This window comes from Phymastichus coffea, unplaced genomic scaffold (assembly GCF_024137745.1).
Source record: "Phymastichus coffea isolate CEN01 unplaced genomic scaffold, Cenicafe_Pcof_1.1 PCOF00368, whole genome shotgun sequence".
In the NCBI taxonomy this organism is placed as follows: domain Eukaryota; kingdom Metazoa; phylum Arthropoda; class Insecta; order Hymenoptera; family Eulophidae; genus Phymastichus; species Phymastichus coffea.
In genome coordinates this window covers 1-23837 of record NW_026707179.1, presented here as the reverse complement: position 1 = coordinate 23837, position 23837 = coordinate 1, and the positions used below count along the sequence as shown (strand labels likewise).

At 39.2% G+C, this 23837-nt stretch overlaps 2 protein-coding genes, 1 long non-coding RNA gene and 1 pseudogene across 3 annotated transcripts; all 4 read right to left on the bottom strand.

Moving 5' to 3' along the window:
* Positions 1-129: 129 nt before the first annotated feature.
* LOC131674979 (DNA replication licensing factor MCM4-like) lies at positions 130-3811 on the bottom strand. Its single transcript, XM_058953777.1, has 8 exons — positions 3459-3811; positions 3059-3366; positions 2072-2973; positions 1677-1999; positions 1307-1584; positions 830-1230; positions 531-744; positions 130-456 (listed from the first exon to the last, which is right to left on the bottom strand). The coding sequence occupies exons 1-8, from the start codon at positions 3628-3630 to the stop codon at positions 352-354; spliced, it is 2703 nt and encodes a 900-aa protein (XP_058809760.1). The 5' UTR covers positions 3631-3811; the 3' UTR covers positions 130-351.
* Positions 3812-3920: 109 nt separating this feature from the next.
* On the bottom strand, positions 3921-5305 carry LOC131674978 (glutathione S-transferase-like). Its single transcript, XM_058953776.1, has 4 exons — positions 5150-5305; positions 4634-4777; positions 4380-4547; positions 3921-4303 (listed from the first exon to the last, which is right to left on the bottom strand). The coding sequence occupies exons 2-4, from the start codon at positions 4764-4766 to the stop codon at positions 3996-3998; spliced, it is 609 nt and encodes a 202-aa protein (XP_058809759.1). The 5' UTR covers positions 4767-4777; positions 5150-5305; the 3' UTR covers positions 3921-3995.
* Positions 5306-12484: 7179 nt separating this feature from the next.
* Positions 12485-13183, bottom strand: LOC131674980 (uncharacterized). The gene is made up of 3 exons (XR_009302958.1): positions 12882-13183; positions 12671-12805; positions 12485-12582 (listed from the first exon to the last, which is right to left on the bottom strand). It is a non-coding gene; the product is annotated as an uncharacterized LOC131674980 (long non-coding RNA).
* Positions 13184-15833: 2650 nt separating this feature from the next.
* On the bottom strand, positions 15834-18964 carry LOC131674982 (uncharacterized; annotated as a pseudogene).
* Positions 18965-23837: the final 4873 nt, after the last annotated feature.

Here is a 23837-nt window from a genome sequence, read left to right as displayed (position 1 = left end):
AAAAATTGAATGATTATTTAACTACAAATTAATTAAGTTGGTAATTAACTTAACTTTAATTTATATTTAATCTTACGAAGGAATTTATTAAATTATCGTATATTTTAAAGTCAATAATTACGTAAGATATAAAAAATTTGTCAAAATGTTGACTTTTCATTTAATTGCTTATATAAACATATACGAGTCAAAAAAGAAGATTCGTTTTATTTTAACATATAAAAAGGTACTTGCAATCATTAAGGTGTAAATTGTATATAGATAAATAAATAATCATATTTTGTTACACTAATATAGCTGTAATAAGTCCGTAAATTTAAAACATTAAACATTAACTTTTATAAAAGAAAATTACACTTTAGAAATAATCTTAATTGTATTTTTACTCATAACTATGAGTTTTCCATCATCTTGCAAATTTCTGAGAGCATCCTCAAATTTACTTCGAGTTATCAACTGAAATTATTAATATTTTGATTTATTTATTTAGTACAAAGATGTAGTGTGTTTAATATAAAATCTATACTTACAAACTCTGTAGTATTCTCTTTAAATTCAGATAACAGTTTCTGATAATTAAGTGTAGGCACTTTTCCTTTGGATTCGATATACTTCCACAACAACTCTTTAATATGAGAATTTCGTTGTCTTTCAGACACTGACATACCGGTGGTTAAAATATCAATATCTATTTTTCCGCTCTGCGGATCAACTGCGGACTGTTTTAAAGCTTCGCGATGTAATCTACATGAATAAATTTGTTAATTAAATTTTCGTAAGAAAAAATAATGGCATCCAACCGTTAGCAGAAAAATATCATTAAACATACCTGTAAGCTTCCTCGACATCTTCAACTTCAACTACTGGACTAAAACGAATTTTAGCATGAGCTTCAGACAAACGTATAAGCGATTCAAGTTGACGAGGATATGCAGTAATTTGTCCGCGACCACTTCCGATACGTCGCATATCTACATAGCATTGGACTAATCGTTGTTGAGCCTCTTCACCTAGTGTGGGGTGAATGTTTTCTTTAGCATAGGCAATGTAGTCACGTAAAATGCTTAAGTCAATCACTTCATCTTCGTCCTCAAGCTCATTTTTCCAATATAGGGATACGAGATGCTTGGCAAGCTTTCTATCAAATTTGTCATCTTGCTGATCTAACATCAAGAAGATCAAATCAAATCGCGACATGAGCGTATGTGGAAGCTGAACATTATCGACAACCTGAATAAAAGCGGCGGATCATGTTATTATTGTTAATTAATTTTAATATTGAATTTGTGCATTTTTCTATGCTTACATTTTTATCTTTATTCCATTGAGATTCACATGGATTTGCAGCAGCTAAGATACTTGTTCTAGCATTGAGCTGGCAAATAATTCCCGCTTTAGCTATACTTAAAGTTTGCTGTTCCATAACTTCGTGGAGTACAGATCGTGTACTGTCGTTCATTTTATCAAATTCATCTATACAACATATTCCATTGTCGGCCAATACTAACGCCCCAGTTTCTAAAATTAACTGTTTGGTTTCAGAATCTTTTGTTACATAAGCAGTTAAACCAACAGCACTGGATCCTGGAATTTGAATTAGGTCAATTATTTAAGTTTTAAATTTGAAAGTTGGTTTTATACAGCAATAGCACTTTTATTTTTTAAATAAAAGATACCTTTTCCGCTACTGTACTGAGAGCGAGGTACTAAATTATAAACAAACTGTAACAGCTGAGATTTGCTGGTACCAGGATCACCACAAAGCAGAATGTTAATCTCTGATCTAAAATGTGTTCTACCAGATGAGGTATGAGTTTTCTTGGTACCTCCAAGTAATTGCAATAAAATTCCCTTTTTAATATCTTCATTTTCATAAATGCTGGGTGCCATTTGCCTTGCAAGTCGATCATAAATATCTCGCATTGTTGACAAAGTTTTCAGTACTTCGAGTCTCTCAGGAGGAAAGACATGCTCTTTGCCATCTTCCATATCATACAACCTGCATATAAATATACCAATAGAGTAAACATGTAGAACAAAAGTCAATTTTAATAATTTTTCCATTATTTACCTCTTTGAGTCTTGCTTTCTAAAGTGAACTACATCAATGTGTGTTTTATAAACTGCACGAAGATTTGATGTTCTTGGATTACATTGAATTGGAGAAGCTCGATATATTCCAGTAACTGCAACCCTGTCACCAGCAGTTACTGCATCAACTAAATCATTATAGGCAAGCATTATGATAGTATAAGGTGTTTGTCCAGCAGGCATATCATCTGGAGACTCTTGCAACTTTATCATTTGTTTATCTGAGAAGTGACAGCGATTGTGTACCAAAGAGAAGCAGTAATTATTGTTACAATTAGTGCAAACTGTTGGTTCACTAATACGACCTCTATCAAGCTCAACCATACTAACAAATGAGCAAATGATGCATTTGAAAAAAGCTTCTCGCATTTCTGGTAAAATAGTGGAAGTTCTGATAACCATTCCAGTGATAGTTATCAACTGATCAATATCTCCAGGATTCAGCAATCTCATACTTTTGGTTCTAGCAGCATTAAATGGCCGTACTTGTATTTGATGTTCTAATACAGCTGCTGGATAAATTTCAAAGAACATTTCATTGACAGCCATATCCATTGCTGGTATAACTTCTTGAGGATAACAGATTAACTGCTTAGACAGATCATCATCAAAGGCTTGCAAGTGGGCACAATTTATGTTCATGTATGGTTCTTCCAAAGTATTGATTTCATGAAGTTTTTGCATGTACAGTGGCTCAGAAACGTTTAAACTTTCTGGTAATTCATCATTTTCTGCATCTGGATCAATGAAACGCTGAATAAATCTTTTGAATTGGTCTTTAACACGACTAACATTAACATCAGTTCCCCAGATGACAAGTTGAGGCCCAGCCAAATTTTCATTCTCTGATGATATAGGAGCAACGCCTACTTCTTCTGGAATCTACCATTGTACAATTTAGTATTTATTACCTTTTTAATCATAAATAATGTTTATAAATTAAAATTTGAAGCTTTTTCCGACTTACACTGGACCCAACATTGAGCTGTCTCACTCTTTTATCAATTCTTATGTCAGGCCTTTGACGAACTGGTGTACCCCTGATGCCACTTCTTGGAGTTCGAATGGAGCCTATAGAGCTAGGTGTACCATAATTTAAAGGAGAAGATAAATCTATCTCTGTCATTCCTTGAGGCAGTGGACTTGTCATTAGGATTCGATTTGGTGATGAAGCTGGAGGAACAGAGGATGGTCCTTCGGAAGAAGCAGCAATTGTTTCTTGGGTTCGTCGATTGGCACCCCACCTAAGAGGGGTATCAGAGGAACCGGCAATCCCTAATAATTAAGTCATTTCTATAGAATTCAAGAACTTATTCGTCGAGTTGCATACACTTTTTATAGATTAAACCTATTGAGTAGCTTAATACCTTGTCTCCTGCTAGGAGTACCATTTCGAGTGGGTGTTCCATTAGTTACCCCGTTAACTGAATTCTGTGTGCTTGGAGATGATTCATCTACTTGTCTTGAAGTCCTAGTTCTAGGAGTCCTTGGAGTTCTATCCCTAGTCGGGGTACGCGGTGCTCGCATGGGACTCGACATTTTCACTTTCTTAACGAAATAAAACCTCTAAATTACACAATAAATATCACTGTAACAAATTTTTACAATAAAAGTTAAGATTTGTGTATTTAAAACTGCTAACTAACTTTGATTTTATTAAATTTCACTTGATTACTAAATATAATCACATTTGCGGCAACAATGGAACGTTTCCCGTGTATTCCCGCGCAAACAAACTAAAAGCGCTGTGATCGCTACCTTGTATTAGAGCGCAATTTGATTATCAACTGACTTCTCGAAGGTAATAAATTTGAAAACAATTATTTTTATTATGTTTATTTATTGTATTGAAAAAATTTCTGAAAGAATAAAAATATTTTTTATTTTTCTTTATGAGTAATCAATTACATTTCAGTATCCGGTCGTTTCTGAACCCAAGATTTGATACCGGGTTGTGATAATACTTTTTCCCTGAGTGCCTTTAAGTTTTCAGCTTTCTTAATGATGTCGTATTGGGCCATAAAATTCAAGTAATCCAACAATGCAACAAAAGTTATATCCGCCCAGGTTAATTTGCCGCCGACAAAGTAGCCGCCATTATTTTTGACCTGCTGATCCAAGCGTTCAATGTAAAAAGGTACAAGTTCACTAGCTGCCTCTAATTTTTGGGCCTTTGCTTCAGGTTGGTTTTCATAGTGGTGTGCAGCAATTTCTGCAAATATCCATATTTTTACCATAGTTAATGATGAGATTTTTATTGAAAATTAACATGACAAACGAAAACGCACTAGCACGAAGATCATGAATGGTATCGACGGTAGCATCAATTTGTAAGTTTTCCCAATCATCTTTGCCGGCAAGACCGTGCTGTTTGGCCAGATAACGTGCAATCGCCGTCGACTGATTGACCTTTTTGCCATCGACATCCAATACCGGCACCTGACCAAATGGAGTAGCTACGGCAAATTAAACACGCAGTAGGCGTGCAATTAATTGTATTATACCAAATAGAGCTCTTTTATTAGCGTCGTTAATTACTTACTCGGCTTGATGTTTAGCCAATCCTCACGGTCGAAACGATCGTCGACAAAGTCAACTCCGGCATAGCTGAAGATGAATCTAATGGGCTCGGCAAGAGCCTTTACGGGGAAGTAAGTCAGCTTGTAGGATGGCATTTTTCAAGAATCTGCAGAAATTACGCGAGAGAATAAGAGCCGTTAGACAATTTGACTTGCAATTGCATCGAGAGCGGAAAGTGCTTGCGTGAATATATGTTATATTAATTGACAGTCGGTAACTGTCAATTATACGGATGTCGACATTCAATTATTTCAATCTGCACGCCGCAACGCTACATTTTTTCTCTACAAATACGCTATCTATAGCGTGGAATATATATTGAATCTTTGTGTAAGAGTATTTGGTGCGATATTTAATGACGATCGTTAGACGACGTACCGGCACTTTGTGACCTTAACTTAACGTTTGCCAAATCTCATGAGTGAACACCGGTTTTATTGAAACTTGTAAAAAAATTTAGTGAACACTTAGTACTTACACTTTAGTATAGAACTGAAGGTGGAAGAGTCGAATTAGTTACAAAGTTTGCAAAAGAATACTGTAGAAAATACTTTCGTAAGTGGGTGTTGCTTGAAGATTAGATTAGATAGAAGTGCAAGACTGCAAGTGCTGCCCAATACTATGTACTCGCGACGGCGGCTGACTTGAATTGAATGACCAGGGAGTAGGGATGAGCGTTCGGTCACCTATCCTAAACTTATTTTTTTCCTATTCGTAACGCATCTAGGTCTGCTGTACACTTGTGGCTGTATCTCTATTGTGACGAACGGACACGTCACGTTGCGTCTATAACATATGTATATGACAGGTATGAAATAAGGCGCAAGCGCAAACAGCATATGTACACCCGCGAGATTTATGAACGTCGATAATATAAGCGAAAACGTGTAAATGGTCACTTGAAAATGCAACTCTTACTACGAATATTCAAAGGGAAAAAAAAAAAAAAAAACAAACGAATAAAGAAAGATTTATTGCACTACAATAAATCTCGACTACGGCATCTACTCGAGCGCGCCGACGTCTGCGCTACACATGTTGCTCACCTGGACAAATTGCGAGCGCAAGATTGGCATCGGAGCAAACAGCAGAAAAAATGCTCTAAACCGGCAATAAAGGATGAAGCACGTAGGTCCGAACGTGCCGCGAAAACTTTCCCTTTTTACTGCATCCTTTCTTCGAGGCCTTTCTCGAAGAAAGGATGACGCCCACTTCATCAAATGACTGGATGCCGAAAAAACTCTTACTCCTCCCTCTCTTTGGAGGTGTTGATGCTAAACCTACCCCTTTGGGAGTGACAGAGGGGAGCGCCGAGGAGGACGCTCCAGGACAACGACAAGTCAGTCAGAGCAGAGCCCTCACGAGAGAAACTTGTGACATTTTTCTTGTATTCTACATCATTAAAAGCAATTGGCAGTTTGAAGTATCACTGATCTCTCTTTTCATTTGAATTTTCCACGCTACCCAAATTATAAAGTCGGTCAATGAACGCTCTCATTCCTTATTTATCGAGTCACGTTCAAATTCATCCCGCGCTTACAACTAAATACAAATTATTCCTTGTTCGCGCCAACGGCAAGGGTGGGGATGTTACACTGGTGGCAGCGGTGGGATACGAAATTTTAACAAAAATAAAATATAAACCAGTAATAGATCATACGCTATCAACATCTATAGCAAGTATCTTTGAGATTACAAGTTTTCAAAAGGAAAGAAGAGTCCTCCAGATGCACTGGCCAGGATACGCTACATAGAAATATCAAGATTTGTGTGTGTAATTGTGACTGTACGTGATCTGTGCATATAAACTTTGACTGCGTTATATTATAGTGCACATTGACTGTGAGTGAGCGTGCAATTTTGTGCACGAGTGCCAACTGCCCTCTCCCCGGTTTTAGGCGTGTTTCCCGTGGAGTACAGGGTGAATACCAGGGTAGGCGATTTTTGTGGCCACGCCACGGCTTCTTGCTCAAAAATCGCAGGCTGCGGCTGTCCTCACCAGCATTGTAAGTTTTGTTGCAATTACCGTTTTCAAGTGACCATCGCGATATCGTGGGAAAATATAATCAGTTATTTTAGAAGTAAGAATTTCTATAATGTATGAATAATGTATTTAGTATAGTTTGCTTTTAGTAGTCTTACATCAACTTGCGCTAACAGTGTACGATATATTCAACATTTTTTTTTATATTTATTATTGATTCAATATTCGAAATTTGCGTTGATATTAAACTTGATAATAAGATTCAATTTTGTACTTATACTGATTTAATTAACAATAATAATCGTTCTTTTTATTAATAATATTTTATAAATAAAATTAGTCAAGTAGTTGACTAGCTTTTCAAATTTTCAAATCATTTTTCAATTTTTCAAAAAAAAAAAAAAAAAAAAAAAAAAAAAAAAAAAAAAAAAAAAATTACCGGAAATTTGCCGGAAAGTGTAGATGATTTGTTTAGATTTTCTGCGATCCATATTGCTCTAGTTGTCAGCTGTTAAGTCTTCTTATCGGTATCTGAAATTCAAACGAACACAAGCTGAATGTTCTATAATTAATGCTATTAGTGGTGTATACGGATTCATACTCATCTGATTTCAAACCGGTGTCCCTTAAGTATTGCTTTCGTTTGGCCTAATCTCACTCCCCTTGCTGTAAAACACGATAATGTCGGGGCGCGGTAAACGTAGCAACCGCGGTGCAGCCGGTGGCCCGCCTGCTAAAAGAAGCACTAGGAGCGCAACCACCCTCGCCCAAAGGAGTGATGGCGCGGGTAATGTGGGCGAAGCACGAGTTCGCGGAGGGCAGGTGAGTCGAGGTAGGGGCCGTGGAAAAACGACTAGTAGATCGGCGGTACGAACCGTAAACATTGAAAGTATCGATATGGACGCTGAGAACTCGGGCGCAGACGATAGCGATTCAGAAAATCTGCCGTTAGTTCCAAACACGATGAACGCGGGAACATTGAGCTTACCTCGGGTAATCCCTAACGAGATTATGGTTGCCTCTCCCACTCACTACGAAGCGCGAGCAGGCTACAGCGGTAGCGAAGCCAGGCCTTACTACGTCGAACCTAAGACTGCATTAACTCTCATACCGGTGTTCAAGGGGGAGGGTGATTGCGTCGAGGGGTTTGCGGAGAAGTGCGAGGAAGCCAACGGGTTTGTTGAGCCGCGTGCACGTTCGCTCTTTTTGCAGATGATGCGTAACAAATGCGAAGGGGATGCAAAAAATTATCTGTTAGCAACAAAACATAGCGACTTAACGAGTTTTCTAAGTGCACTCAAGGATAGATATCGTCCGCCGGAAAGCTTTTCAGATCTGAATGCTCAGCTCAATCGAGTAATACAAAAGCAGGGCGAGTCGATGCGAGATTACGGTACGCGCGTTAGCCTTCTGTTAAACAAGCTCATCCGTGTGGCGCGGTACACCTACCCGGATGGCGCCGCCGCGATCATACAATGCGCGCAGGACACAGCACGCGATAGCTTCATAATGGGCATTTGGAGAAACGATTGTACGACTAGAGTTGAGGCTAAGAAACCAAGTACCTTGGAAGGAGCGATCTGCGCTGCTATTGAGGCCGAGATGAAGATTCAACAGAAAGAAGCGCTAAAGGAGCAGAACGGGGCGAACAGGCCCTTCAACAACAGGAAAAGTGCGTACCAAGTAGCCTACGTAGCTAATCAGGTGCGTGCAGACTCGCCGCGCTGCGATCGAAATCAAAACTCGGGAGGCGCGCCGGGCAGCAATTCAAAGCAGGCCGAGGGAGGAAACGGAGGCTCATTGTCAGCAGACGCTACTCCAACTTATGATAGGGAAAGGCGAGGGGAGCGCACTTGTTATCGGTGTTACCTTCCAGGACACATCGCAAGATTCTGCCCATCGAACTCTGCTGGAAACAACTATGACAACGGACCGACGAGAGGAAGGCCGTCGTGGCGCGGAAGGCCGTTTCAAAATCGTAACGCGCAAAATTCGTATCGTAGCAACCAACAATCAAGCAATTTAAACGAAGACGCGGCCCGATCGACCGAGACGCGACCGGGCGCAGCGAACAAACCGTCTCCTGCGACATTCGTGTCCACTACGCCGCCGAACGAATAAACCCGTCGAAGTCTCCCTTTGTCGAGCTTTTTTGCGAAACACGGCACGAAAAGTTCACATTCCTCGTAGATACCGGCTGCGGGTTGAACCTCATAAAATCTAAATGCCTCGGCAGGGGAGCATCCGTCGACGAGAGCGTTCGATTTAATTTAACCGGTATCGGCAATGGGCTTGTGAGAACGCTGGGCCAAACAGCGCTCACGCTCGGCGACATTCAGATCGTATTCCAAGTTGTCCCGGACGGTTTTCCTGTGAAAGGAGACGGTATATTAGGAGTAGAATTTTTAGAAAGGGAGGAAGTCGATCTTGTTTTTCGCAAAGACGGAGGGGAAATAAAAGTAAACTCGAGATCGTATCAATTTAAGCAAAATAACACGATTCATTTACCAGCGCGATCGAGGACTTTCGTCGAGTTTGCGGTGCAAGCGAGCAAGGAAATGAAGGAAGGAATTCTTCCGCGGATTAATTCCGGGCCAGATGTATATATCGGGGAAGCATTAGTGGCCCTCACCAACGGCAAGGCCAGGGTGTGCGCCATTAACTCTTCTAGTCGAGATATCACGGCTATCTTCCCAATACCGAGCGTAGAGCCAGTTCCTGAAATTAAATCGAACGATGCGTTACCCGATAAGCGCGATGAGGCTAAACGGATAGCCAAACTTTTACGATGTATTCATACAGAGCATCTCAATTCTTTAGAACGACATAAACTCGTAACGTTGATAGCTAAATACCCTTATCAGTTCTTTTTACCTGGAGATAAATTAAAGGCCACCGATGTATTAAATCACAAAATCGAAACTGTCGATGAGATTCCAGTCCATGTTAGGCAATTCCGATTACCTCAATCCCAAGCCAGCGAGTTAGAAAAACAGGTACAAGCGATGGCTGATGAAGGCATAATTCGCCCTTCGATTTCTCCTTACAATGCTCCATGTTTTCTGGTTCCAAAAAAACCTGATGCCTCCGGCAACCCTCGGTGGCGTTTGGTGGTCGATTATCGAGCCTTGAACGAAAAGATTATTAATATTTCATACCCAATGCCTAACATCACCGAAGTCTTAGATAAATTAGGAGGGTCCCAGTATTTTTCATCATGTGATCTCCATACGGGCTTTTTCCAAATTCCTTTGGATCCCTCTTCGAGCCATAAAACAGCTTTCTCGACTCAGTACGCTCACTGGGAGTATACGAGAAGTCCCATGGGCCTACGTACGAGCCCAGCCGTGTTCCAGTACATGATGAACAAAATTTGTTCGGGCCTCCAAGGGGTAGAAATGCTCATCTATATGGATGATGCTATTATCTTCTCTGATAGCCTAGATCTTCACATAGCAAAATTAGACAAATTTCTCAAAATCATAAAAAATGCTAACCTTACCTTAGAACCAGAGAAATGTTCATTTTTGTGCCAGCAGTTGCCCTACTTGGGGCACATAATATCCAAAGATGGTATTAGGCCTGACCCAAAGAAAGTAGAAGCAGTGCGCTCGTTCCCAACTCCCAAAAATAAAAAGAATGTAAAGCAGTTCCTAGGATTGATAGGGTACTATAGGAGGTTCATCAAAAATCTGACGGGTATTGGCAAACCCCTCTATGCCCTGCTCAAGAAAAATGTCGAATTTCACTGGGGATCTGATCAGAAAAAGGCCTTCGAGACCCTAACAAATGTTCTCTGTGAATCACCAATACTCCAATACCCAGACTTCACCAAGGAATTTCGCATTACGGTTGACGCTTCTACTAAGGGTTGCGGGGCTATACTTAGTCAGGAACCGAACGATCTTCCAATCGCGTTTGCTTCTCGAGCATTTGGCCCTGCTGAACAGAATTATTCCGCAATTGAAATGGAATTAAATGCCATGATTTTCGGTATCGAACATTTCAAGCCTTACATTTATGGCAGAAAGTTCACTCTAGTCACCGACCATCGTCCTTTGGTGTGGCTCCAAAACTTAAAGGATCCTACGTCCAGGCTTGTTAGGTGGAGATTACGCCTTATGGATTACACTTTTAAAGTGGTGTATAAGGCTGGGCGGGTGAATTCCAATGCTGACTCTCTCTCTCGTAATCCGATCCTTCCTAATCCAGTAGACGGCAGTGAAGTGGTGAGTTGTGAAAAGATGGATGTCTGCGCAGACTCCCCATCGGTTCCTGATTCACAGGCCGACCTGCTCGTCCTTGAAGACTCCCCGCTAATCCAGGTGTCACTGGCTGAAGTACTAGCCCTTGAAGACTCTATTGCCCAAGTTTTTATAACCTCCTGTGAACCAATAGATGTTTTGAGTATAAATGAAATGCAAAAAGAAAAAGAGAAAAGAGATGAAGTGACCTCATCAGAGGCAGAGATAGTTGAAGACACTGAAATGTCCTACCGGGCCAGGGCTGAGAACCCTGGATGGCCGCAGGTCTCATCAGAAGTTGGAATGAAAGATGACGCGGTCTTACGGCCCAGGGATGAGACCTCTGGGTGTCTGCAGGCCCGAGTGAATGGAACCCGTGTGAGTAGAGAGGGAGATATCAGCATAATGGAATCTACTGCGAGTGAATGTGTGTTTTTGATGGCCTGTGATATGTTTGAACACACCAATGATCCCTTACTCATGGAGAGCGACCATTTAATACATTTTATTCCAGCAGACTGTGATTTGACTTCAGAGATTAATAAGGAATTCATTGATAGAGGTATGCTAACAGTAGAATCACTGAAAGCAGTAAATCCAAGCTTAGGTACTGTCATCACTTTTAAAACAGAAAAGGGTCACTATGTCTTCAATCTTGTAGTGAAGGAATCAATTGAAAAGGAATCGTCAATCACGGTTATTCAGACTTGTTTAGTTAGTCTTCAACGGGCCATGAACGATTTTCAGGTCAGAACTGCTCGCATATCAAGCTCTGGAAATGGTCTAGACGATATATCATGGAATGAAATTGAGAATAAAATGTTCGAAATCTTCACAGGACATGATTATCAATTTAAAATCTGCTCGAATGACCTACATTTCCCAGATGAGGCAGAGGTAGAGATTTTGTTACAGGAGTATCATGATTCGATAACAGGGGGACATCAAGGATGTAGCAAAATGTACAAGGCAATTCGCAAACACTTTTACTGGGATAACATGAGGTCCGATATTAAAGGTTATATAAGATCATGTAAAAGTTGCCAGGAAAGTAAACTCAATCGTGTAAAAGTCAGACAACCTATGGTCATCACTGACACCCCCAAAGCCGCTTTAGATAAGATTCAAATGGACATAGTCGGTCCACTGCCTATCACACACTCAAATAATCGATATTTACTTACCATCCAATGCGCTCTAAGTAAATATGCAGACGCAATCCCCATTTCCAACATGGAAACAGCCACAGTAGCAGGAGCCTTAGCTGAAGAGTTCATCTCTCGACATGGTTGCCCAAAGGTCATTCACACTGACCAGGGTAGTAATTTTTGTAGTCAATTGATGTCTGCACTTTGCAAAATTTTCAAAATTGAACGTATACGATCCACAGCCTTTCATCCTGAATCTTTAGGCTCCTTAGAACGAGCACATCACACATTTGTTGAATATCTCCGACACTTTTGCACTATGGAGAACTGGGATCAGTGGATTCGCTTTGCAATGTTTTCCTACAACACTCACATTCATGAAGCTCATGGTTTCACTCCACACGAAGTCTTCTTTGGCAGAAAAGCGAGAATACCCTCCTCATTTGCAAAACAGAACATTCCCACTACTTATAATGATCTGGTTGACAATCTTCTTCAACGTTTGAGTTATACTCAAACAAAAGCAGCAGAAAATCTAAACAGAGCAAAAGAAAAGTATAAACAGATTTATGATAGGCGTATGAATGCAAAGACCTTTCAAGTAGGTGACAAAGTATACTTACTGAAAGAGCCACGCAAGAACAAGTTCGATAAACTTTATATAGGTCCATTTTTAATTATAGAGGATTATGATCAAATTAACTATAAGATAAAACTGAATGCCGGTCATAAGATTGTGCACGCCAATAAATTAAAACCTGCCTCGATAAGAATAACATAATATGAGCAAGATAAGTTTTTCATAAGCATCGAACCTGAAGTTTTTTCTCTTACCACAAATTCACTAATGTAAGCATTCATAACTTTGTAGGGTTAAGTCACTATCAATTATTTTTATTTTCTAGATAACTATGTACTATTTTGGACTTTTGAGACAGGCTAGAAAAACGTGATGCCTCACAATAGTCTTGCACTCAAGTTACACTGATAATGTCGAGAATTTTAATTGAGCATAATTATATCGATATAAAGGCGTAAGTTTATAGACAGCGTTCACTAAAATGGAATTACAAGGACTCTGGGTACTACTAACCCGCTGTTTTTTTTTTGTGTTGTAACGTTGGATAAAAAACAGCTTTATGTTATGGGGGGAGATGTGACGAACGGACACGTCACGTTGCGTCTATAACATATGTATATGACAGGTATGAAATAAGGCGCAAGCGCAAACAGCATATGTACACCCGCGAGATTTATGAACGTCGATAATATAAGCGAAAACGTGTAAATGGTCACTTGAAAATGCAACTCTTACTACGAATATTCAAAGGGAAAAAAAAAAAAAAACAAACGAATAAAGAAAGATTTATTGCACTACAATAAATCTCGACTACGGCATCTACTCGAGCGCGCCGACGTCTGCGCTACACATGTTGCTCACCTGGACAAATTGCGAGCGCAAGATTGGCATCGGAGCAAACAGCAGAAAAAATGCTCTAAACCGGCAATAAAGGATGAAGCACGTAGGTCCGAACGTGCCGCGAAAACTTTCCCTTTTTACTGCATCCTTTCTTCGAGGCCTTTCTCGAAGAAAGGATGACGCCCACTTCATCAAATGACTGGATGCCGAAAAAACTCTTACTCCTCCCTCTCTTTGGAGGTGTTGATGCTAAACCTACCCCTTTGGGAGTGACAGAGGGGAGCGCCGAGGAGGACGCTCCAGGACAACGACAAGTCAGTCAGAGCAGAGCCCTCACGAGAGAAACTTGTGACATTTTTCTTGTATTCTACATCATTAAAAGCAATTGGCAGTTTGAAGTATCACTGATCTCTCTTTTCATTTGAATTTTCCACGCTACCCAAATTATAAAGTCGGTCAATGAACGCTCTCATTCCTTATTTATCGAGTCACGTTCAAATTCATCCCGCGCTTACAACTAAATACAAATTATTCCTTGTTCGCGCCAACGGCAAGGGTGGGGATGTTACAAAGCACCGGTCCTCGACGAGCGCGCTAGCGTCAATTTAAAAATCTTGCGTACAATGCGATGATCATCGGACAAAGAACTGGAAACACGGAGATTTGCATCAATAATGGAATGGACATCAATCTTCTATATGTCGGAATTGATTCTCGGCAGGTACCAGTGGTTTTTTTTTTAAGTATATGTGCCAAAATTGATATGGCGATTTGAATTCAGTTTTAAATTCACTGTAGATACAGTACCCGCGGGTTGGTATCTTGAATGTAAGGTAAACTATAAGGTTTCTGCCACTCCTTCCACAGAAGCGACCAAATACATATCTAAAAGTATAGTTTTAATGCTTCACAAGAATGATCTCCTTCATCTCTTCCTCTACAATATATAACAAAATATTGATGATCAAACGAACACAGTGAAGTTCGATCATAATTATATGAGTAGGCTTGTTCGAAGATATTCCATATGTAGTACCGCAACTCGTTGCCAGGTGACGCCACTATTTAGAGATAGAACCGAAGGAAAAGAGGCACTTTTTTCCCCTTCCTAGGTCCTATCTCTCTTCCCGCCTCTCCTACTTCATTTAGTTTAGAGAAAAGCGAGGTGATTCTAGGGTTGGGAAAATTACCATTAACACATATTTCTTGTTTTTGTTTATGTTGTTTTTTTTTTTTTGGGGGGGGGGGGGGATGGAATATCTTCGAACAAGCCTACTCATATAATTATGATCGAACTTCACTGTGTTCGTTTGATCATCAATTATATTTCGCCTAGCTTGTTCGAAGATATTCCATATGTAGATGTTTAGAGTGAAATTAGCTGTTCCTCTCTGTTAAATGTATTTATTATAATATATGTGAACATATTTAAAATTACGTTACAGAAATAAAAGACTTTATATTAAAAGAATGAACATTATAAACACTTTCTTTAAGTTATGCAATAACTGCTGCTGCGAAATTCCTATCTGTACTCTTAACAATAGGTCTGTTATAAAATCTAGCAAAAACCTTTGAGTTCTCAGACCAGCTGGCTGCATTCCGTATGGTACCAATGTCTAATCCTTCCCTTAGAGCTCTTGATGTAGATGCATGCCTTGTACTATGGGCAGTGAAGAACTCATCGATACCTGCTTGTCTCATGACTGTTCTAATCCATCTGCTTATCGTCTGGGAAGTTACTTTTTTAAAAGGTTTTATAAAAGAAATAAATAATTCGTCTGTATTGCCTCGTAAATTTTTGTCTTCTCAATATAAAATATTAAAGTTCTTGCAATACAAAGTGTTTCTCTGTGAGGAAAATAAGGAAAAAACACTATAGGATCCTTTGATCCTGGCCTTGAGGTTTTGATAAGATCTGAAATTCTGATCTCTACTCCATTACTCAAAAACCTGATGTTCTTTATCTTAATTAGAGCAATAGATTGTACTCTGAATGCTGATCCTAAAGCTAATAATAATACTAACTTAAAAGTAAGATTCTGAAGGCTTAACGCTGACAGTGGGTTCCAAGTTTCTAACATATTAAGAACAACCTCCACATCCCATGTGCAACAATACTTTGGTGTAGTTGGCCTGGTTCTAAAAACACCCCTGAAGAATCTATTTAAGAGAGGGCTGTCTGAATTATTCTCTTGATTGATTAAGGCAATAGCTGATCTAAGTGAATTGAGCGTACCATACGCCGCATCCTCGTTGAACTTTCTAGTTAAACAGTTAACAATCTCCTTATCTCCTGCGTTGAATGGATCTAACGCTGATTCCTTACAAAATTTCCACCAATATTCTAGGGCTGAATTGTACTGCTTCATTGTGCTGTTGGCCACTGATGATAACATGATCTCTATTGTCGCCTCCTCCAGGTCCTTTTTCTTAAAACTCTGCCTGACAGTATCCCTGACACCAGGGTAAGCTCCGAGGCCAATGGATGAGTTCTGCTCCTACAAGGTGAACATAGCAGATTGGGCGATGGTTGGAAAGTTATGAGTTTGCTTATTAAGAGCGCTTTAAAATCCGGGAACCAAGGTTGTACAGTCCATAAGGGGACCACTAAGATGCCTATTGAATATTCCTCCCTGATTTTCTTTAGTATTCTAGGTATCAACGCAAATGGAGGGAAAGCATACCAAAAATCCTGCTTCCAGGAAATGGTTAAAGAATTGATAGCGAAAGCATCTGGGTCTCTCTCCCAGGAACAATATTTTAAACATTTTCTATTTATGCGTGAGGCGAATAAATCTATGGATGGGCTACCGAACTCCTTAACTAATTCCTTAAAAGCCTCCTCTGCTAGCTCCCACTCTGTGTCTAGATTACTGATTCTGGAACCCTCATCTGCCCTGTTCTCTCTTGATGCTACGTATTCCGAAAAAATCCAAATTTCTCTCTTAGCGCACCAATTCCAAATTTTCTTAGCTTCAATATGCAGGTCTTCATGTTTAGTACCTCCCATCTTATTAATGTACGCTATCGCTGTAATATTGTCAATTCTCAACAGGACCTGAATACCAGTTCTTTGTGATAAAAAGCATTTTAATGAGAAAAATGCTGCTCGAAGTTCTAATTAATTTATGTGTAGCTCTCTCTCCTGACTGTCCCAAAAACCGTTTGCTTTCATTCCCTCACAGGTAGCACCCCAGCCTGTCTTAGAAGCATCAGAGAAAATAGTTAAGTCAAATATATTTGATCTAATCTTGTTGTAAGAAGGTAAAATATTAGCCTTCCACCATTCTAGTTCTTCTCTAGCTTTTGTGTCTAGATGTACTGATCTGTTCATATTGTAGTCCTGAATTGTTAACGCATCTCCCTTGAGTGTTTCTAAATATTTATAATGTAACCAGCCGTAAGCTACTGCAGGGCAAGCTGCTACTAACACTTCTACGCACCTAGCTAGCATCTTGATTCTTACTACCTTCATCTCTAAAATTGTGCTGACTATCTCTAATATTTTACCCTTCTTTTCATAGGGCAAGGTTAGGGTCATGTCTGTTGAATTAATATTTACACCTAAAAATCTATAAAGTCTACTTGGTGTGGTCTCACTCTTATCGAAATTAATTATAAATCCCAATCTCTGAAGTAACGAGATAATCAAAACAGTATCATTCCTACATTTGGTTTCAGTGGATCCTATAATAAGGAAATCATCTAAATACACTATTACCTTAATCCCCTTTTCTCTTAACTCCTTTAATACCGGTTTGCCTATCTTAGTGAATACATATGGGGCTGATGATAAGCCAAAGGGTAAAACGTTGAATTGGTACAAACGATCCTAATATTTAAATCTAAGGTATTTCTTTGAATCCTCATGAATTGAAACCAAAAAGTATGCCTCCTTTAAATCTAATCTGCACATAAAATCCCTCTTCTCCAATAAATTTTCAGCTGTGCGAATATCCTCGACTTAAAAATGTTCATGATTAATAAAAAACTTTAAGTTCTTCAAATTTAAAATAAACCTGAAGGATCCATCAGGTTTCTCTACTAAGAAGAAAGAGGATAAAAATTGTCCTTCAGTATATTTACATACTTCAACTGCTCCATTGTTTATTAATTTATCAATAGCCTTATCCATCTCTTTCTCATAACCCCTCCTCGGGTACACTTGGGCTGATGGTTCTTTACGTTGAAAAACCGGGGAATTAAAACAAATCTTATAACCCCTAATTGTTTCTAAGACAAACCTGTCCTGTGTAATAAGTTCCCATTGATCTATAAAAAACCTTAATCTTCCAGTCTTTACCTGTGTTGTTCCTATCTCCTCCTGTGGTGTTGGTAAGGTTGGGATTGATTGTAGAATCTTTTCGTTGGCTCTGATCTGCGACTGGAGGCGTAGGTGCTGCTGTGCGTGTTTGAGCCTGACCGATGATTCTGGTACTGATTCTTGTAGCTCCCCCTGCTCCCACGGTTAGAGGGGGAGCTTCTCCAGTTTAAAGAATTCTTAGCGTTGTTGTTATAGCTGCTGAAAGGAGGTCTGTTGTAGGTGTTCTTTGGCTTCAACTCTCCTGTACGGCTCTTTCCATTGCTTTGGCGTTTTCCAAAACCGTTTTGAACTCGTCCCCGAAAAGTAAGGAAGTCGATTCTCTATTCTTTGCAATTCTCTGAATATTTTCATTGTATCGACCCATGATAAAAAGTTTTCTGGCATTTGAGAGTTGATAAAACAGATCGCTCATAAGTTTAACTGCACCTCCTAGATTCTCGAGTAGGTTGTCTCTTTCTAAAGGCTCAACTCTATCGTTAATGATCATACTCAAAGCCGTTGCAGCTGCAGCCAAAGACGCCCCTGCGAGTTCTTGATACTCTCTGAAAAAGCCATCTTTAGTTAGTGCCTTCTGAGTAAGGCTTACTGCGATCTCTTCATTAAGTTTTGGGGCCTCGAGGTTTATTTCATTATTTCTTCTAGGTATTTTAGATATTAATTTTAATTTCTCCTCTTTATTAGAAAGGCCTTTTGATGACCACACTTTTAACCTGTCGGCTACAGTTTTAATAATAAGGAATTCTTTGTTATTCTCATTAATAGGATTTTCTCCTAAGGCCGCCATTGTCTCCTCCTCAATCGGCTCATTGTCGGCCATCCTGATCTCTCTTTCTAGTAGCTCACCATCCTCTCTTTCCTCATTCTCCTTGTTTTCCAAACGCAAAACATCTGCAATCATTGAACGAAGAACAAAGGAGTGTAGATTCTTATGGGAGTTTTTCCTTTTGACATCGACTTAGAATCGATGCTCAGATTTGCCCATATCGGCTAAGCTTGCCATTGACATCAACTTAGTATTGATGCTCGATAGTATTTCATCTTACCCTCATATGTGAGTATCTCCTCTTCTTTCTGTAAGGCGTCAAGTTCGCCGTAAACTCTGTTCATCAGCTTCTCCACCTGACGTAATTCCTCCATCTTTTGTCTAACACGATCTTCTTTGTTTTCCATTTTGCCTGTGGCTTCACCGAGCGCCAAGAAACGAATGAAGTAGGAGAGGCGGGAAGAGAGATAGGACCTAGGAAGGGGAAAAAAGTGCCTCTTTTCCTTCGGTTCTATCTCTAAATAGTGGCGTCACCTGGCAACGAGTTGCGGTACTACATATGGAATATCTTCGAACAAGCTAGGCGAAATATAAGTATAATCAAACGAACTTACCGTGAAGTTCGATTTAGATTATATTCCTTCTTCTTCTTTTTTTCGTTGGCGTGCAATGCTTAAAGCTTTGCCGTGCCATCACCAGGTGTTAGTTTGCTGTCGTTGTTTTATGTTTGAGTTTGTGTGAGTGAGTTGCAGCTCTTGATTTTAGTGCGTTTCGGTATGTTTGAGGCTGGTGGCCAGCACTGTTGTTTTTTACAGGGAAGTAGGAGTATTAGGATTAAGTATCTGTTTTTATTGTTTTGTTTTTATACTTGTATTGTGGTTTTTTTGAGGAATTTTGTGACATAGCAAGCTATTGGAGTTGTTGGATTATTTAGAACGCGTGTGATATCTATTGGCCATGTTATTTTACTTTTCTTAGTTTTGTTAATTAGAGATTTTCTTTGGTTAGCGTATTTGGGGCAGTCGACAACTACGTGTTCAATATCCTCAGACCAGTAGCTACAGTCGCATCTGGGAGAGTCTTTTATGTTTTTTCTATGCATGCTTTTATTTAGTGAGTAATGGTTGGATCTAAGTCTATTCATCATTGTTATGTGGTCTCTTTTTTTGTTGTAGTTCTTGAACCATGCGCTGTTATTACTGTTATTAAAGAAGGTTTGGAAGTATTGACACCTTTAAATTTGTCTTGTTTTATCAGATAATAGAATTCGGGAAGTATGAGTAAAAGTTCATAACTAATTTTGTCCGAACCTGGGGCCAGCCAATTTCGTATCAACGGAGTTGACGGCAGATATAAATTCATCGTAAGAGAAGAGTTCGTTCATAAAGTATAATAGATTATTATTATTGTCAGTATATTTAGATTTAACAGAATTAGAGATATTTATTGCGGGGCATAGATCGGGATTTTCAGGAATACATAGTTCATTCAGGCATTCTTTTGCGTTGAGTAATGTTGCCCTATTGCCGTCTATAGAAGCAGACCATTTTGATATGCTTTGATCTTTCTCCAAACTCCGGAAATTCTAGCAGTACAATTAATTTAAGTACAGAAATTTCTAAATGAGTTAATATTTTTTTCTTTTAATGTCTTAATAGTTAAAGCTTCTGCTTTTTTATGATTAATGAAAGACTCAAGATTACAACGATATTTATTGAATCATGTGCAGTGGCAGAAGCTAGAATGGCACTCGGTGGCAGTAGTTTTTTATTATCTGTTGTCATTATTGTTTCTATTTCATCTATTTCTTTAGCGGGACTGTTACGATTACTGTTTTGAGGAGAATGAGAGTATGTTTGTACTTGGATAAGCTCAGTTGAGCTATGGCATGAAAGTACGCCTTGATTAACTGCATTAATGGTTTTGCTCTCAAACGAAACATCACTGTAACATTTTTAGGTGGTATTAGTGGCCGTCGCTATAATATAATTGACTTCATGTTGCTGTTGAAAATCAGAGAAATGTTCTTTTGACTTGTGTGGAGTTTCAGTATCATGAAGAATCATTTTCTTAGCTTCGATGAAGGAAATGTTGTCGAAAGCCATCAAAATGTTAATTCTTCTGTTTTTATCATAAATTGGGTGATAGGGTCAATACTTATGTGATAACCATCACAATTTGCGCAGGAAGGAGTAGTCTTGAGGTATCTGCTACCTTATGTTTTGTTGTCATGTGTTTCAAGTTCACACATGATGCATGTTTTCTTGCTTTTACACCTATTTACCGTATGACTAAACTTGAAGCAATGGAAAATAATATTGCATTGGTTTTTGTAATAAAAGGTTCAATAGCTGATTTTATGTAAAACAGAGATATTTCATTTGGTAAGATTTGTCCTGAGAAAGTAACAAGAATTGTCTTTGTAGGTATCCATTTGTCAGTGTCGCATAAGCGGCATTTTTATTCCTTCTATTTTGTTTTTAACGTCCAAAACGTCCACTGGAAAGACAATTGCTTCTTTGATCTCTGAATCGCTAAGATCTAATGAAACTCTTCTAATCAATCCTTTTCTAACCTTTCTAAAGTCATAGATAAAGGCTTCCATATTATGGAAAGCAAGAGTATTGTCTTTAAGAAGTAAATTAGCTTCCTCTTTTATTCTGAACAAAATTTCAACTTTTAAGTTGCTTTTATTTTTAATGTTAATAACCTCTTTGTACTTTTTGAAAATAATGCTGCATATTTTGAGGGCACTAAAGCCTTTGATATCATCAAGCTTATTTTTGATCCAATTACCAAAGAAGCGACAGTTATCATTCGTGAAGAATTCAGTAAGGTTGGTTTTGTCTGACGGAACTCTGTCTTGATTGTTAGCAAACGAAGAATTTGTAACGTGGATTTTATTTCTATTGTAACGTCGAGAACAGGTCAGGCCACATAATAACGGCAAAATTTGAATTTTTATGAAAGGGGAATTCCCTTAATTAGAGTAATGGCTAATTAAAGTCTGATCTTATTCTCGGTGACGTGCGTTCCTCTTCTGGGTTTCACCCTTTATAGCCTACTTTTTATGTGTTTTATCTTATAAAAGGGGTGGCAAAGCGACCGTCGAAAGAACTCTGTATTCTATTCTGAAAGACTCCGGAAGTCTCTGTGTCACTTATTTTGAATAATAAATACTTTAACTAATTTATTATACAAATCATTTATTATAAAAGTCTTACACCTACTCTTGCAAAGGGGAGAGGAAAAATTCTTACAATCACAGCTGAATGCACCACCGCTGTGCCCCCTGCGAGTTATTAAGGGTTCTGTGTCGATGAAGGAAGCCGGCGCTGACTTCCACAGGCACGAACCTACCACGATGACGGGGAAGGTGATGAGAAGAAATCGAAATAATTACAAAAGGCGATCCTTTTATTTACGCCATCGAAATAATACACACACGGTTTTTTTACAAATTAAGATAGTGAGCGCGCACGCTCAAACCATAAAGACACGACAGTAGGCGGTGGTTAGGAGCGTATTCGTTCAACTAAATGTACGCGATGAGTCGATAATGTTTAGGAGCGAATTCACTAAAGTAATTAAACGCGACTAATCAGTTCGCGGCGTTGCACCGGGCGAGACCTGGTGCGAGAGAGTCCGCGAAATAGATACCGAGATCGGACCCACCTGGTATATATATATATAGCCTCTCCCGCGGCTTACTGGCGGAGAGTCGGCGTCTGCGGAATCGCAGTCCTGCAGGCAATAGGGCTCGCTGGATCACCGCTGGCGGCTTGTTGGCTGCTGGCGGCCGTGATCTGCTTCTGGATCGCCGAATGGTGATGACTGATAAGGCCGCACAAAGCAGTCAGAGATTCGCTACACAGAAAACTCCACTCACTGATCCTTTGCTTGCTCACACTCGGTCGGGTGGCTTACGGAAAATAAATAGACATTAGGGGAAGAGGGGAGTTTATCCGGGAAACGTCAGCTTCACTGATTGAATTTCAATGAATTCCAGAGCTTTTACTGAATCATTGTTTGTCACTTTGCATGTCAGTCTTCTGATTTGTGTAATTTCAAAGGGTGAGTCGATGATGTTTAGAAGTTCTGACATGTCAATTGGTACACATCTGATGATGCCCTGCCTATTCGTGTGGTGGTACGGGAAAGAAGCTCTGAGCTTATTAGCAGTTAATAGGGGATCTGTGAGCAGGCGGTTCGCCGCCGCGGCGTTTGTGAGTGTGACGGAAAGTTTTTGAGCAACGACTGATTTAATTGCACCTGGAAATAGTGAGTTTTGATAAGTTTACCACACGTTGTGGGGTTAAAAGTTATTTTGGCACTAGAGTCGTCAGTAAGTTTGATAAAAACGACATAGGCACCTAAGTTAGCCTTGAGTACCCATTGTACGCATTGTCGCTTATTCTCACAAAGAGCCTAGAATTTTTTGTCGGAGGGCATCTTGAGAGCATGTTTGAGATGCATCGCTTATACCATTGCTGTCTTGAGAGAGGTTATCATATAGGGAAATGGAAGAGCTACCGTTGGCTTATCCGTCTTTTGCATTGCTAGCACCTGATTCCTCTTATTGTATTCCGAGGTCGACTTCCATGTTGAGATCCTCTCTTTCGCTTAAGCCTTGAATGCCTTTATCAGGGGCTTGTACGGCGCGATTTTCGTTTGTTTTTTCGATTCTTATGGTTAATGACAGTGTGATTTATCTTGTTAGATTTCATTTGTTAGAATTAGTGCTCACAGATACTCTCATAGTATTAGCTCACATTAATCAGGATCTAGGCAGCCTGTGGCCGCCTGAAATAGGTTATAAATATCTGACAGGTTCAGTTCGATTTATGCAATTGTCGGTTGAATAAATGTAAATGTAAATTAAAAAAATAATGTGAAGTGTGAATATGAAAAAAATAAAAGTCAGGAGTGGGAAGAAAATAGTAATATAAAGATGAGAAAAACAGGGAATAGTCGCCTGGTCAGAAGTCTGCGTTCTGATACGTCGCGTCGCTTGTTCGGCATGAACTTCATGCGTTTTTTATGTTGATTTTAGACTCAGTTAAACAGCCACCGCCATCTAGTAAAACTAAAATAACTAAACTAAAGAGCTTGAGGGAATTTATTTTTCATTAAAAATTTGAATTCTTATAATAACAATTTAAATATTGAAATAGATAATAATTAGCTTGTACATATTTAAAAAATTTCATTTTGTATAAGTATTTTTTTTAAAATATTAGATTAAAGTTACAGGATAGATTGCTATTGAAAAATTATTAA

Bases quoted from the DNA above. Each gene is read 5' to 3' on its own strand.
- LOC131674979 (XM_058953777.1), bottom strand. From the start codon at position 3,630: ATGTCGAGTCCCATGCGAGCACCGCGTACCCCGACTAGGGATAGAACT. The intron at 3,367-3,458 runs GTATTAAGCTAC...CTTAATTATTAG, and splicing joins TACTCCTAGCAGGAGACAAG to GGATTGCCGGTTCCTCTGAT. The intron at 745-829 runs GTATGTTTAATG...TTATTCATGTAG, and splicing joins GATGTCGAGGAAGCTTACAG to ATTACATCGCGAAGCTTTAA.
- LOC131674978 (XM_058953776.1), bottom strand. From the start codon at position 4,766: ATGCCATCCTACAAGCTGACTTACTTCCCCGTAAAGGCTCTTGCCGAG. The intron at 4,548-4,633 runs GTAAGTAATTAA...AATTTGCCGTAG, and splicing joins TTGGCTAAACATCAAGCCGA to CTACTCCATTTGGTCAGGTG. The intron at 4,304-4,379 runs GTGCGTTTTCGT...GGATATTTGCAG, and splicing joins CATTCATGATCTTCGTGCTA to AAATTGCTGCACACCACTAT.